Here is a 17,687-nt window from a genome sequence, read left to right on the forward strand (position 1 = left end):
CAACAATACACTTACATCAATTAATATTTAATATGAATCCATTTGAACACAATAAAAGTAAACAGATGATAAAAATTATCTATATTTGTAAAATGCTGTGTTCAAAGGCTGATAAATGCTTTGTTGGAAAATATTCTAGGATATACAAGCACTGTTACTGCAACCAAGACATTTTCTTTAGTTTCTGAGCAAAGAGACTTGGACTGGTATGAAACTCAGTGTTGAAAATGTATTTTACTTAGGAACCAATTTTTACCAATTTTTTCATTGCTTCTTTTACATCTTTGTTCCTTAAACTGTAGATGATGGGATTCAGCATGGGAATCACAATCGTGTAAAATGTTGAGACTATCATGTCATGGTCCAGAGCATAGCTGGAACTCGGTCTCACGTACGTGAAGAGGATGGTTCCATGATATATTGACACTCCGGTTAGGTGAGAGCCACATGTAGAAAAGACTTTCTGCCTCCCTGCAGCAGAATGAATCTTCCGAATGGCCAACAAAATGAAACCATAGGAGATCAGAACTGTCAGGATAGTGACGATCTCAATGGAGCCCACAAGGTAGAAGAGCAGGAGCTGGTTTGTGTGAGTGTCAGAACAAGAAATGGCGAGGAGAGGAGGGATGTCACAAAAGACATGTCTAATTTCATTGGATGCGCAGAAGGACAGGCTGAATGTGGCCACGGTGTGTATGGAAGCATGCAAAATGCCACCCACGTAGGAAGCAACGATGAGTGGCACATAGACTCTGGGTGACATGCTCACTGAGTACAGGAGAGGGTTGTAGATGGCGACATAGCGGTCATATGCCATTGCAGCCAAGAGAAAGCATTCTGTGGTCCCAAAGGTAACAAAGAGAAGCATCTGCGCTGCACATCCAACATAGGAAATGGCTTTATTCTCTGCGAGGAAATTGACCAACATTTTTGGGGTGACAACTGAAGAATAACAGGCATCCAGGAAAGACAATACGCTCAGAAAGTAGTACATGGGGTTGTGTAGCCGAGAATCCCCAATGACTAATAGAACTAGCCCCAAATTTCCTACCAGAGTAAAAAGGTAGATTGCTAGAAATAGTAAAAAGAGGAAGATTTGCACCTCAAAATCATCTGTGAAACCCGTCAATATAAACATGGTGACTTTGGTCACATTTTCCATCTGAATGCTGTGTAAATTTAAATCTGATGTGAACCCTGACATCTCACTTTCTATTTGTAGGTACTAAAGACAATATCTTGTGAAAATAGAGTCCATCCAATCATATTCTCATATTTTTTTCTTAGCAGGGTATAAAGATTTCCTTGGCAGTGATAAAATAGGCAGTGATAATGATATTGTACCCAAGTGGTTGCATTTCGCTGTTAAATAAAAGGACGAAATGATTATATTCAGTCATTGAGTGCATTTATCAAGTGGAAAATATTCTGTTGATTGAAATGGTTTATTGTCTAATTCAATTTCAGTTAAATTCTTTGCGGCCTTCTATTCATATCACGTAATCTTAAAATTCACAATGATTAATAAACAGGCATATTTGAGTCTTAAAACATCATGATGGAAAGTACACATCTGAATACTGGTTCTGGATTGGCTACCCTGCACATCAAACTCCTTGCTCTAATATTCCCAACTGTTAAAATTTGAGTAAGCATATTCTATCACAAGTTTGGGATGAATTTAAGTGAGAAATACTATGGAAATTATTTATTTTTAACATGTTTCCAGATGACTAGCAAATGAGACAAGTTACACATCTGAACTTGTACAAGGCTGTCTTTCCCAACAAAACTGTTTACGTTATTTTTTCTTACAATTATCCTGTTCCATTGGTTTCAATTCCAGAGCATGGGTGAATAGAATAGCAGAATATTCTGGAGATAGATGGACCTTATTTTCAAACATAAACAGTGCAATGTCTTTTTTTTTCTTTCAGTTTTTTTCTTCTCAAATTATACATCATTAATTTGTTCATTTTGACCTTTGTGGCTTATGATACTGCTATTTTTTTTCAAATTTTATCTTTCAATTTATGTGATTATTAGTACAAAATCCTTTGATATATATTTTTTAAAATTTTTAATGTTTATTTATATTTTGAGATAGGACAGAGGGAGAGCAGAGGAGGGGTAGAAAGAGAGGGAAACACAGAATCCGGAGTAGGCTCAGGCTCTCAGCTGGAGTCAGCACAGAGCTCGAAGCAAGGCTTGAACTCATGAACCATGAAATCATGACCTGAGCTGAAGCCAGACACTTAACCAGCTGAGTCACGCAGGTGCCCCACCCTTGGATGTATTTTTAAGATATATTTCTATCAAAAAGAAATTCTGTCCATTTTTTAATGTTATAGCTGCTTATGGAGTTCCTAAAATAACTGTGAAATTAATGTCACCAGGCAGTAGAAAATAAAATTGTTTCTGAACTTTTTGCTAAGAGAATCAAATCACTATATTTGTCACAAAATAATTTTTTTTGTTTTCTTGATGGCATCATACTCTTTCTCATTAAGTGGAGAACGAATAAATGAAACTTAAAAAGAAGTTAAAGAGACACCTGTAATCTGGACTGAAATGTCGGTTATTGAAACACAATTAATTATTGGATTCATCATATTTAAGGGACAGATTTCAGCATGGTGACTTTTGCTTTTCTTTTGGCATGTTATAACCAAAAAGTGTTTAAAAAGAGTAAAAAAAAAATGCACAGTACATAAGGCCATGCTGGATTTACTCACTTACAAATGATTTATAGGCATGAAGTGAAATATGCCACAGTTTTGTTATGTTGAGATATCCACACATCTGTAACGAATAAATAAGTTAAGGCTACTGTTAGAAAGAAAAGAAAAGCACATGTCTTTATTTTCCCAGAAACGTTCTCAGACATTCTTGTGCTTCCGCAAGATATATTTCTGACATATATATTTCAGATATATTTCTGACATATAGAGTAGATTCATTACGGTGAGTCTCTGAAACCCCAAAATGCTCATTTGATTCTTAGAAAAATTGAGAGTAAAAAATATATAATTAAGTTAAAATCTGATTTTTTTAATAAATTCAGATAACTTACATAATTCTCATATGTGTTTGGAGTAGCACAAAAAATACATTTCTATTTATAACATTCCTATTCTTGGGGCACCTGGGTGGCGCAGTCGGTTAAGCATCCGACTTCAGCCAGGTCACGATCTTGCGGTCCGTGAGTTCGAGCCCCGCGTCGGGCTCTGGGCTGATGGCTCAGAGCCTGGAGCCTGTTTCCCATTCTGTGTCTCCCTCTCTCTCTGCCCCTCCCCCATTCATGCTCTGTCTCTCTCTGTCCCAAAAATAAATAAAAAACGTTGAAAAAAAATTTAAAACATTCCTATTCTCTCTCTTTCTCTCCCAAACTGTTCTCCTCTTCTCTCTCTTCTCTCTCAAATCCGTGGAATACAAACAAAAATGTTTACTAAAAAGAGTCAGATACAAAATAGGAGTTAAGCAGATAAGAATAAGTATAGTAAAAACAAAACACACAAGCAAATTTGAAAAATGTACCAATGGGTAGTATACTAAAAGTACCCATCACAAAATACATGTTGACTCATATACACAGAAGAAATGTCAACAACGTGACAATTCTAGCCTTTAGTTAACTAATGTGCCTGAGATAAGATAATTGTGGGAGATTAAGAACATCACATATGGACTCTAAAACCACCTGGTGACGATGTGAACTTGGAAAAGTTACTTCTCCTCGTTAACCAAAGAATAACTAACATTGACCCAAATATTCAGGCATATCTTGTTCAACTACCTCTGTATGATGACTGCAGAGAGTTAATTGACCTGATGCATTAAAATATCTTGAATCACCTTAAGGTGTTAATCATACGCAAAAGATGCATACAAATGAAATGTGACCTCCGAGTTTATTTAACTCCAACAAAATAAATAAGGATTATACAATCATTTTTTTTAAATAAAAGCATTTTGGGGCACCTGGGTGACTCAGTCAGTTGGGCGTCCGACTTCAGCTCAGGTCATGATCCCCCGGTTCCTGAGTTCCAGCTCCAAGTCGTGCTCTGTGCTGCGAGCTCAGAGCCTGGAGTTTGCTTCAGATTCTGGGTCTCCTTTCTCTCCCCCTTCCTCTCTCACACTCCATCTCTCTCTCTCTTAAAAATGAATAAACTTTTGGGGCGCCTGGGTGGCGCAGTCGGTTAAGCGTCCGACTTCAGCCAGGTCACGATCTCGCGGTCCGTGGGTTCGAGCCCCGCATGGGGCTCTGGGCTGATGGCTCAGAGCCTGGAGCCTGTTTCCGATTCTGTGTCTCCCTCTCTCTCTGCCCCTCCCCCGTTCATGCTCTGTCTCTCTCTGTCCCAAAAATAAATAAAAAACGTTGGAAAAAAAAGTTTAATAAAAAAAAATGAATAAACTTTAAATAAATAAATAAATTAATTAATTAATAAATAAAAGCATTTGCAGTTAATGGATCCCAAACAGAAGCAAAGCACTTCAAGTTATGCATATATGTGTTACATGGTAATAATATGTTAAAATACCAAACTGCTTTTACAGCAGGTACTTCTATTAACTGAAATTTAGGAAAACTAGAACTGACTGTGTTGATGTCTTGCTATGTCACTTTGCTAGGGGCCAGAGAGACAAAAATAGAGATCCTGAATTTTAAACAAAGCACGATCCATCTGGAAGACTAAAATAAAATCAGTTTCTCCGCACTCATGGTCAAACATAAAAAGTCCATGCACGGGAACAAACACCCAGTTCAACAACAAGGAAAATTACGATGCTAGCTACTGTATATCATGACCTGGCTACCAAGAGTTAGGCATTTTGTGCACAGTATTTAATACAATCTACATAGCAACCCAGAAACTGAATAATTCAGTGTCATTTTATAGATGAAAAGACTGAAGCCTAACTAAACATATAACTCGACCAAGTTCATAATTTCTAAAAGATACAGGATTCAAGCCTCAATTTCTACAACTTCAGACTCTACACTATTTCTACTTGGCCATATTAAAACTACTTTATGAGATGCCATAATTCTGGAAATGTTATGTAGAATCAATGAGAGAGCGTCCTTGCACATTGGAATTCTTTTTTTTTTTTTAAGCAATTAAACATGAATAGACCATGAAAAAAAAAAACCCACTAAATTTGCTGGATCAGTGGGCTCAGTAGTAAAATAAAACTTAAAATTTGTTTGCACCCGTCCATCAGAAAAAAAAAATACATTGTGATTTCAAAATTGTATATATACATTAGCTGGTTAATAGTTAATGTTACCTCCATTTAATACTTTTCTTAAACTTTAAATATAGCCCCTTAATTCTATTGTCCCTGTATTGACCATAATCCTTCATCAAGAACATTAAAACAAATTTACAGCTCTATTGACCAAAATATGTGGGAAGACCTGTCTATTTTTCCTGTTATATTCCCTGAAAGGCATGTGATCAATTGTCAATATAACTTTGAGTTAACTAATTGACTAGCATCTTCTCTCTTAAACACGAACATTGAAGCATATACTCTAGTTTCCAACTCAAAGGTCTAATTACTAAAATATTTTGTAAGTTATGAAAAACCTTTCCTCTTACCTGTAGAAATGAATTGCCATTAGGGTTCGCTGTGAATATAACGTGTTTAGGTTCCATCTCAAGGTTTTAAGTTTGCCATGATGCCCCAAGAGGAAAATGCACTAATTTCTTTTCTGGGACAGAGAAGTACAAAGATGATTTTTTTTTTCATTGTAGACAAGTGAATAGTTCTGGATGATGAACTACATGGTGAAAATGATTACATACATGCACTTTGGCCTCTGGTTTGAAATGATCCCTCAAAGGAAAAAGAAAGCTAATGAAATGGGAGATAGTCCCGGTTCTGATACTAAGTAGCTGTATGTCACTGGGTTGATGACTTAAATTCTCTAAAGTCCAATATCATCCTCCTGGAAATAAAACCCATTTGCTTCCCTCAAAATCCTATAAACATGGACATAATGAAGTGATATGAAACCATAATCTATGGCAAACTTCATAATAATTTAATAAAGATTATTTTATTTTCAATAAATTTTAAAATACTACACTTCCAAGTGGTCTGAGAAATATATTCATTCAAGCTCCTTGAGAGTTAAATAAGAAAGCTAAGATGTGACTACATGAATAGAAATTATTGACAGGAGAGATGGCACAGAGTACAGAAAATGGTAATATTCTATGTAATAGAAAAATAGAAATATGTAATAGGAAAATGGCAGAGATAAAGGTAAAAAAATTAGAGTTATAGGATTTTGTCTTGTATTTGAGATATTATATACTAATATAGAGTACTTACTATGTACATAAAGTACTCTTAAAAAATTATGGAAAGGGGCACCTGCGTGGCTCAATCAGTTAAGTGTCTGGCTCTTGATTTTGGCTCAGGTCATGATTTCATGGTTCGTGGGTTTGAGCCCCGCATCAGGTTCTGTGCTAACAGTACCCGAGCCTACTTGGGATTCTCTTTCTCCCCACCACCCCTCTCTCTCGAATAAATTAAAAAGAGAAAAAAGAAAAATTATGGAAACTATATGGATGCCTAGGTACCACACTCAGGGATTATAAGTTATTAGATAGGCAATATTGTTTATTGAAATGGAATTTAAAAAACGGATGATATTGGCAGGCAGCTCAACTGTGAAAAATTGATCGCTTCATTAAATGCAATCCTAAACTTATCTATAAATTTAATACAACTCCAATTTAAGCTAAACAAGTATTTTGGCAGGAATTGACATGCCAATTCTATAATATTTATAAAAAAAGAAAGAATTATGAAAATAAAAATAAAAATAATTGGGATATTCACACATGTAAAGTTAAATAATCTTAATGAACCATTGAAAAGATAGACAACTAGATAAATGGAACAGAGTAGTGTTAAGAAATAGATTCGTCCATAATTGCTAAGAAATATCTATGAAGGAGAGTAATTTTTTAATGGTGCTTAATTTGTAAAATAGCTTTATGCCACAAAAAAAGAAACGTTGACTCATTGTTTGCACCATATGTAAAACTTCTCAAAATGAATCTTACACCTTTAATATAAGTCCTATTACTATACATACCTAGAGAAAACTTGGGCATCTGTGTGATCATGGTTTAGTCACTGATTTTTAGATAAATCTCAAAACACGAGACATGAGAGAAAAAAAAAGTGACAAATTGTATTTCATCACATTTAAAATCTTCTGCTATGAAGAAGATATTGTTGAGGGAATAAATAAACAAACCGTAGACTTGCATAAAATATTTGCTGAACCCAATAAAGAATATATGAACAAACTCTAAAATCAAAACAAAACAAAAAAGATAAACAACAAAAAAGTGGGCACAAATTTGAGCAAACGTTTCACCACAGAAGATACACAGATGGTAACTAAGACCATGAAAAAGGTTAACACCATTTGTGTGTTAAAATTTTTGGCTCAAATTCAAGAGCCATACTCTTGATTTTGGCTCAGCTCAAGATCCCAGGGTTGTGGGATCGAGCCCCATGTCAGGATCTACGCTGAGCTTGGAGTCTACTTGGGTGTCTCTCTCTCTCTCTCTCTCTCTCTCTCTCTCTCTCTCTCTCTCTCTATCTCTATCTTCTCTCCCCATGCCCCACTTCCCTACTTGTGGGCACTCTCTCTGATAATAATAATTTTAAAAGTATGAAAACAGCTAATAGAATGCACTTACCTTGTATGTTACTAAATTATTCTTGATTTATGATTTTTTTACTTCTAGTTAATTCCTTCTTCTCTTACTCATGTTTTCAAATCCTTTCAATGTTTTGCCTTCTCAGTTGTAACATATTCATATACTTTATTATTTCAATAAAACTTTACTATTTTAAATTTTCTTTAACCTTATTCTAAGATACTGAATTATCATATTAGCTTGCTTGCTCTAAAGCCTTGTTTTATTAGTGGATTTTGGTAACTTTGGAATATTGTTTACTTTTATTCCTTTACAAGTTATGTGCGACAGTTGACCCTTGAACAACACAGGTTTGGACTGTGTGGGTCCACTTATAGTTGGATTTCTTTTAATAAATACAGTACAGTGCTATAGAGGTATTTTCTCTTCCTTATGATTTTATTAGTAACATTTTTTCTTTCTCTAGTTCATTTTATTGTATGGATACAACATATAACACATATAACATACAAAATATGTGTTCATGACTTCATGTTATTGATAAGACTTCTGGTCAACAGTAGGCTCTTAATAGTTAAGTTTTCAAGCAGTCAAAATTACAGACTTTTGACTGGGAGGGGTGGCACCCCTAGTCCTGTTGTGCAAGGGTCTACTCTATAATATTTCATTAATTCTTTTATTGCCCTTTCCCCCATGTTTATATATGATGGGCATTTTGACTATCATAAAGAGGTACGTGTGTGTGTGTATGTGTGTGTGTGTGTGTGTGTGTGTGTGTGTGTATTTTTAGTGCCCTAAAATTTCTCTTTGCTCTGTCTTTTCATCTTCTCTCTCCAAACAGCTGGCAACCACTCATCATTTTACTTTCTCTGGAGTTTTGCTTTTTCTACAACATCATATTGTTGGAATCATACTGGTTATGTAGCATTTCAGATTAGCTTTGCTCACTTATTAAAATATATTTGTTGCCTTCTTATCTTTTCATGACTTGATAGCTCTTTTCTTTCAGCACTGCATAATAATTTATTGTCTGCGTATAACACACTTTATGTATCCATTCATATATTGAAAGACGTGGTTGCTTCTAGATGTAATTCTGGCAATTACAAATAAAGTTGCTACGAACATCTGTGTGCAAGCTTCTGAGTGAATGTTAAGTTCTCAACTCCTTTGGATAAATACCAAAGAATGTGATTGCTGGATCAGAGAGTAAGAGTATGTATGGCTTTGTAATTCCTTCCTCCTTTATCTGTTATTGCTGGTCATTTATTTCCCTTATACGTAAGTACACATAATCATATATGTAGGTAAGATACATACATATGCATATATAATTGAGTACATTGTTCCTGTTCTATCATTTCACTACACTCACTTCTTTTTTTTTTTAATTTTTTTTTCAACGTTTATTTACTTTTGGGACAGAGAGAGACAGAGCATGAATGGGGGAGGGGCAGAGATAGAGGGAGACACAGAATTGGAAACAGGCTCCAGGCTCTGAGCCATCAGCCCAGAGCCCGACGCGGGGCTCGAACTCACGGACCGCGAGATCGTGACCTGGCTGAAGTCGGACGCTTAACCGACTGCGCCACCCAGGCGCCCCTCACTACACTCACTTCTTGTTTGAATGTTTACTACGAAGTTGGATGTGATTCTTAATTGCGTTCCTTTGTAGGTGAGGTGTTTTTTTTTTTCTCTACCTTCTTTCAGAAGCTTTTGGGTTTTTAAAATTTGTTTTAGTTTTTAATTTTGTTTTATTTGTGATTCTCTGCGGTTTGAAAATGATATGCCAAGGTATAATTTCTATGGCATTTATCTTGCATAGCGTCATCTGAACTTTCTGGACCTGGATCTGCGGTCTAGTGTCTGGAATTAATTTGAGGACATTGTCAGTCATTTTGCTTCAAATACTTCTTCTTTCCTTTTCCACAATCTTCAGATATTCTATTCTAGTTTTCTGGGTTTTTTTGTTTGTTTGTTTGTTTGTTTTGTTTTGTTTGGGTTCTTTTTAATTGTTCGTTCTCTTTACTTTTCAGTTTCCACAGTTTCTATTCAGGTATGCTCAAGTTCAGAGATTCTCTCTGCCATGTCTAATCCACCAGTCAGCCCATTAAAGGCATTCTTCACTTCAGAAGGTTTCGTCATTGTCCTTCCAAAGTTTCTTTTTGTTTTTTTTTTCTTAGGATTTCCATTTCTCTACTAACATTGCTCCTCTGTGCTTCCATGCTGTCTACTTGTGATCCATTAGAACCCTTAGCATATTACTCATTGCTGTTTTAAATGCCCAATCTGACATTTAATTCCAAAATCTCTGCCAAGTCTGGCTCTGGTACTCGTTTTGTGCTTTCAAAGTGCTCTCTTTTGCCTTTTAGTTTAACTGTAATTTTTTTTTTTTTTTGGGTAGCCCGACATAATGCACTGAGTAAAAGGAACTGCTTTAAATAGACCTTTAGTAACAATGTAGTCAGGTGTGGGAGCTAGAGAAGTGTTCTTTAGTCTTAAGATTGGATCTCAGTCTTTTAGCGGGCCTGTGCCACCCGATTGTGAACTTTACAATTGTTTCTTAATCTTCTTCTTTCCCTTAGGTGTGTCTGGATAGCTAGAGTATCTGGAGTTGGGTATTTCCCTCCTCCCTCATTACTTAGGCTCTGATAATACCCCACCAGCCTAGGCACTGGTTAGCTAATTTCTCCTGAGGGCAGGCTTTCTTTTACTATGTGTGTGTGTGTGTGTGTGTGTGTGTGTGTGTGTGTGTGTGTTTGCGTGTGTGTATGCTTCCTGTAAAGGGAGACAGAAGGAACTATTTTGAAGGGTATATATATGTGTATATATATATATATATATATATATATATGTATATTTATATATATTTATATATGTATATTTATATATATTTATATATATGTATATTTATGTATATTTATATATATTTATATATATATACTTCAAAATAGTTCCTTCTGTATCCTTTTACAGGAAGCACAGGATGTTTTCTTCAGTATTTACTGGTGGGAATCAGGTCAAGCTTCTGAAAGTAAATTAAAGCAGGGGTGGGGGCACCCTCTAGATACCCCTGAAATCTTTAAGACTCAGAGTTGTTCACACTCCACCTTCAACAATTTGTCAGTTTTAGTTCAGGTTTTCTTATCTAGGTGCTGGTTCCATGGTGTTTTCTGCTTCTGAGTTTCTGCTCAAGGAAGATTTGACTCCCTGTATTTGCCTGTTTCTGCAATCTTGGAGGCTGCTAATTGCTTTCTGTCCTCTTCTCTTTAAGGATCTGAGAAGCATATAGTGTGTTCAGTTTTTTTTTTTTTTAACTCATTGATAGGACAGAGTTGTGCCCTCCAAGCTCTTTACCTCTGGAGCTAGAAACCGAAGTTACCAATTTTGTTTTATTACTTGTTTCTTTTTTTCTCTTTCCCATAGTAAAGGATTTAATCAAATGTCTGGTAGCATATGTTGTCTGTCCATCATTACATGTAGGTAACTAAAAGGAATTCTTTTTTTTAAGTTTTTTATTTATTTTGAGAGACAGAGTGGGGGGGGGGCAGAGAAAGAGAGAGCAAGAAAGAGAATCCCAAGCTGGCTCCACACTGTCAGCCCAGAGCCCCATGCAGGGTTTAAACTCACAAACTGTGAGATCATGACCTGAGCCGAGATCAAGAGTCAGATGCTTAACCCAGATGCCCTGAAAGTAATTCTTAATATCATGTTACATCACTTCATTCAAATTTGTTTCTGACATCATCATAGAAATACACTACACCACCTCTAAAATACTCCCAATCTCCCCTGCAACGTCCCACTTTACCTTCTTTGTTTCTATCCTTGGTGTTTATAGTCCTCGGCATTGTTTTTCTATTTCTTCCCAACTTAGTAAGCCCTCAAAACTATTTTTGAACAGGTAAATATATGAATGATCGTCAGGTCATTTTACCACCACAGAGTTCATTTGTTCATCTTTAAAGGAAGAAATTGTTCACTAGATCTATTGTTTCCAGTCCAGCTGCTCATTGGGAATATCTGGAGAATTGATGAAAAATAAGATTCTTGATAAGCCTTCTTTGCCTATCAATGTTAAATGTCTGTATTTAGATTCTAGGCATGTGTGTGTGTGTGTGTATGTGTGTGTGTGTATAGATATAGATATATAGATATTACCATGTCATCCAAATATGCTATAGATTAGTATTCAGGAATCACAATATCACATGATTTCTGGAGTCTTACTGAGCTGTAAGTGTCTACGTCTTGAGTTCCACATGCTTATGGCATTTTGTATTTTTTTTTTAAATTTTTTTTTCAACGTTTATTTATTTTTGGGACAGAGAGAGACAGAGCATGAACGGGGGAGGGGCAGAGAGAGAGGGAGACACAGAATTGGAAACAGGCTCCAGAGCCATCAGCCCAGAGCCTGACGCGGGGCTCGAACTCACGGACCGTGAGATCGTGACCTGGCTGAAGTCGGACGCTTAACCGACTGCGCCACCCAGGCACCCCGGCATTTTGTATTTTTCTCATCTCTTGAATAATAACCATTTCAATGAGTTCAAATCTTTTCCTTTTCGCTTTACACATAGCACTTGATGATGTGAACAGAGTAGAACCATCATGAATGCAAGAACTCTGAATGACTGTAAGTCCATGCACTGTATCTTGCAAGAAATATAGTGTAATTTTACATTTTATAGTTTCCCATATAAACTAATTTGTCATGATATAAACAAGTGACGCTGCCGAGATGAGGAGACTGAACCTCAGAGAGGCTAAGTACTAACCCAGTATCAGAGATATTATATAAGAGCATGTCTAGTGCCTTAAGAGTTCTCATCTAGTATTAAAACACGTATTTATGTGTGTGATTTTTACATAGATATACTTACTCCTTTATTAAGGTATAAGGGACATGTAAAATACTGTACCTATTTAGTGGACACTACTCAAAGAGTTTGGGGATAAGTATACATACCTGTGAAAACATCTCCACTATCAAAGCCATACACATATCCTCACATCTCCAGGTTTCCTCTGCCCTCTTTGTTACTGTCACCTTGTAGGGAAAACATTAGTATAAGATTTCCCCTCTTGGCAAATTTTAAGTATACAATGCAATCCTGCTAATTATAGGCACTATGCCAGAACTTATCTCACTTGAGTAATTGAAACACCGTATATTTTGAGTATTACCCCTCCATTTCCCCCATCTTTTAACCCCTGGAAACCACCATTAGATTCTCCGTGTCTATGTGTTTCACTATTTTATTTATTTATTTTTTAAAAATTTTAAGTGTTTATTTGGTTTTGAATGAGAGAGAATACAAGCAGGGGAGGGGCAGAGAGAGAGAGGGAGACACAGAATCTGAAGCAGGGTCCTGGTTCTGAGCCGTCAGCACACAGTCCCATGAGGGGCCCGAACCCATGAACTGTGAGATCATGACCTGAGTAGAAGTGAAGTCGGCCACTTAACTGACTGAACCACCCAGGCGCCCCTGAGTGTCACTATTTTAGGTGACTCACAAAAGTGAGATCATACACTATTTGTCTTTCTGTGTCTGACTTATTGAAACTTATTGAGTTAGCAAACATCCTTAACACTTACTGGATTAGCAAACATCCTTAGGGTCCATTTGTGTTGTTGCAAATCTCAGGGTTCCCTTCATTACTAAGGTTGAATAATGTTCTGTTGTACGTATAAACCACATTTTCTTTATCCATCTATCCATAGAAAGGTATTTTTAATATCCACACCACCCAAAGCAATCCAAAGATTCAATGCAATACTTACCAAATATCAATGGCGGTTTTTATAGAAACAAAAATGGTGGTTTTTATAGAAAAAAATTCTAAAATTCATGAGGTAGCAGAAAAGACCTCGAATATGCAAAGAAATTCTAAGTAAGAGTAACAAAGATGGAGTACCACCCTTACTTATTTCAAAATATATTACAAAGCTAAAGTAACCGAACTATATGGTATTGGTATAAAAACAGACATATAAGGCAATGTAGCAGATTAAACAACCCAGAAATAAACCCACACACATATAGTTGATTGCTCTTCAACAAGAGTGTCAATACTATACAATGGGAAACAAATAGTTACTTCAAGAACCTATGTTGGGAAAACTGGATATCCACATCCAAGATAATAAAATCCAACCCTTATCTTACACGAGGCACAAGAGTAAAACTCTTAAAAGAAGACATAACGGTGAAACTTTATGATATTGGACTTGGTAATGATTTCATGGATATGACACCACAAACACAGACAACAAAAGCCAAATTAGGTAAGTGGGAATACATCAAATTAAAAATCTTCTGCACCATAAAGAAAACAATCAACAGAAAGAAAAGGCAGTTTACAGAATGGGAGAAAATACTTGTACATCACTTGAACAGTCATTCCCCAAGAAAGGCATACAAATGGCCAACTGGCCAACACGGAAAAATACCGAACATCACTAATCATGAGATAAATACAAAACTAAAGCGTTGTTATGAATTAGAAGCTAGGGCACCTGGGTGCTGCCATCGGTAAGGGTCTGACTCTTGGTTTCGGCTCAAGTCATGAACTAGCAGTTTGCGAGATGAGCCCGTGTAGGGCTCTATGCTGACTGCGTGGAGCCTGCTTGGGAGTCTCTGTCTTCTTCTCTCTCTCTGCCCCTCTTCTGCTCGTGCTCTCTCACCCCCTCTCTTCAAAATAAATAAGTAAATAAACTTAAAAAAAAATTAGGGGCACCTGGGTGGCTCAGTCTCTTAAGTGTCCAACTTCAGCTCAGGTCATGTTCTCACGGTCTGTGAGTTCGAGCCGAACATCAGGCTCTGTGCTGACGGCTGAGAGCCTGGAGCCTGCTTCAGATTCTGTGTCTCCCTCTCTCTCTGGCCCTGCCCTGCTTGCTCTCTCTCTCTCTCTCTCTCTCTCTCTCAAAAATAAATACACATTTTAAATAAATAAATAAATAAATAAACCCTGGAAAAATTCTATAAATTCAGTAAGTATTAACATGTAGTAAATTATTCCAGAACCACTTTCCTTTTATAGTGAGTAAATCACCATGAGAATTTTACACGAGAAGATAATTGGAGTATATTCCTCTTGGGGCATATCCTGTGGTTTCATCAACAATTAAGGGGATATAAGCAATATAAATTAATCATATTCGTGATGTATCTACCGCTGCCTTGGCTGTTCTACAGGTAAGAGAACATTCCAGATCACTTGTAGAATATTTTAGGAGGTGAAATCTAAAATATCAGGGTCAAACCTGTTATGAGATCCCCAATACTAAGCCCTTCAGTTTTTGCCTATTGCACAGGTGAATAAATACAACAAAGAAAATAGAAACTAATGAATTTATGTTTGTAGAGTTAAATAAAAGTGCCCCAAATTGAGTACTCTTTCATTTTCCTGATGGAAGACAGAGAAGTTTCAAGCAAAAACAGGAAAATGTGTCACTGGAGGGCAAGAAAACACTTGACCTATTCACCACTCTGGGAGCTTATATTTTGCTATGATGAGGAAAACAATCAAGTGTCTTTTTATTTTGTTAGCTTTGTGCGGTCAAAGCCACTTCAGATTATTGCTATTTCATATTGTTTCTCCAGTCTTGATGTTTAAAAATTATCTCAATATTTACCAAGAATCGCGTTTCATTCTACCAGAGGCGGCACGGGAGGAAGTCGGTTAGAGAACTAAGCCATGATATTCCAGGAGGTAGTATGAAATGGTGCAAAACACATGCACTCTGGGTGAGACACTGGAGTGAATCTGGGCCCTGAGACTTATTATCTGTGAGAGTTGCTACAAGACCGAAATAAAGTAACACACATAAAAGTCTGTTCCTTCTACGTGTGCTCAGTACACGGATATTACTTTTCTCCTCTTTTGCAAACTGTCTCAATGTCGAGCCCAACATATTTGGAAGTGTCTGCCTTCTATTCAAGTTGTCTTTTTAAAGGTGGCTTTAGCTTAATTTTAGCACTTGTCACTGTATTCAATTCTTCCAGAATCACATTTTCTCTCTATAACTCGGAGTCCTTTCAGTATTTTAATACTGACATACTTACATCCAATATGAGTTTTATCTGGACATCTAGCAGAAATTCCTGTTTCAAGAGAAATTTGCCTAAAATTCTTAACCTGATAGTCTTTCCTTGCCTTATTTACCCCAGTAAATTTAAGCCCACTGTAAAGTTGCCCACTGAATAGTAGCCAATGGAATTATGGGGATCTGTGTGTATTTTTGGTATCAGCAGATTATAACATTCACAAAGCTTCTTTACTCTCTAAAGAATAATCCAGAGACTTAAAGAATAAGAAGAAAATAACATAATTAAAATAGAAGTCATTGGATTTAATCCCGAGAAGATAATGTGTTTTTTTAAATATGAAATTTACTGTCAAATTGGTTTCCATACAACACCCAGTGCTCATCCCAACGACAGGATAATGTTTTAACGTGTATTAACAATCACTAAAACAGGGGCGCCTGAGTGGCTCAGTCTATTACGCATCTGACTTCTGCTCAGGTCATGATCTCAGGGCTGGTGAAAACCACCCCCAGGTGCGCTCTGTGCTGACAGCTCAGAGCCTGAAGCTTGCTTCAAATTCTGTTTCCATCACTCTCCGCCTCTCCCCCACTCACACACTGTCTCTTTTTCTCAAAATATAAACATTTAAAAAACATCGCTAAACAATATATCACATGTAGCTAAAGAATGAACCATCTGGCTCAGGGCTCTGGAAATGTATACTTTTCAATGATTACTTAAAATGTTAATTTTGTGCCTCAATATTTGCTACTGTTTTAAGAAGTAACTATATCTGATTACAAACATTCAGTCATATGGCCATCCTAAATTTGCTTTACGTATTTATTACTTTACACATTTAATTCGTCAGCCTGGCTGTATTTTTTATATTATCTTGTCTACTGCACTATTCAAATACATTAATTACTCTTTTTTTAATTTTTTAATGTTTGTTTATCTTTGACAAAGAGAGAGAGAGAGAGAGAGAGCGCGCGCGCGCACGAGTGGGGGAGGGGCAGAGAGGGAGACAGCATCTGAAACAGGCTGCAGGCTCCAAGCTGCCAGCACAGAACCTGCCACGGGGCTTGAACTCATGGACAGTGAGATCATGACCTGAGCTAAAGTCAGACACTCAACCGACTGAGCCACCCAGGCGCCCCAAACACATTTCTATTTTTAAGAACAGTAAACTGTGGATAGAAAGCCTAACATCATACATGGCTTTTAATCATGAACCTGGCTGAAGATGCCTGGGTGGCTCAGACAGTTAAGTATCCAAATTTGGCTCAGGTCGTATCTCACTTTTCCTGAGTTCTAGCCCTGCACCAGGCTCCCTGCTGTCAGCATGGAGACTGCCTCAGATAGATTCTGTCTCTCTCTGCCCCTACCCTGCTTGTGCTCTCTCTCTCTCAAGAATAAAATAAACAGTAAAAAAAAAATCGTGAACCTGGCTGATGAACACATGCTTTCAGATTCTAAATGCTGTGTTGCGTTGAACAGGGTATATCATTGAACCGATGGTGAAATGGTATTGGAGCTGATATTTTTCTTGTGACTCCCAGTCATAGATTTCATCATACCCGTCAAAGTTTGCACTGCATTTCTTTTGTTGTGTGTCTACCTCATGTACATAAACTTTTTTACCCCTTGTCTAAATAAACACTTGTCTCAGCCTCTATATCAGTTAATATTCATGTCACACAGTTCCCTATGGCTTTTTCAAATAGGAAAACAATATACAAAGTTTTTCCTCAATCAAGTTATTAAGCCATTTTAATTAAATTATACATTTAACAGCATTTTATAATATTAGAACCACTCAAAAATAGTCAGTTAATTAGACTATAAAGCTTGTGGGTTCTAATTTGTTTTGTTATAGTTTTTATTTCTAATACATAAATTGCAACCTAAAATCTGCCTTCTTGATATTTTATATGAATATTTTTTTGGTTTTCATTGC

At 36.6% G+C, this 17,687-nt stretch overlaps 1 protein-coding gene across 1 annotated transcript; it reads right to left on the minus strand.

Moving 5' to 3' along the window:
- Window positions 1-238: 238 nt before the first annotated feature.
- On the minus strand, window positions 239-1,258 carry LOC101081670 (olfactory receptor 5T3-like). The gene is given in 1 exon segment (XM_011286832.2): window positions 239-1,258. A coding segment is annotated over 1 exon segment (1,020 nt).
- Between the last annotated feature and the right edge of the window lie 16,429 nt (window positions 1,259-17,687).

The sequence above is a fragment of the Felis catus genome, chromosome D1 (assembly GCF_018350175.1).
Source record: "Felis catus isolate Fca126 chromosome D1, F.catus_Fca126_mat1.0, whole genome shotgun sequence".
Classification (NCBI taxonomy): Eukaryota; Metazoa; Chordata; class Mammalia; order Carnivora; family Felidae; genus Felis; species Felis catus.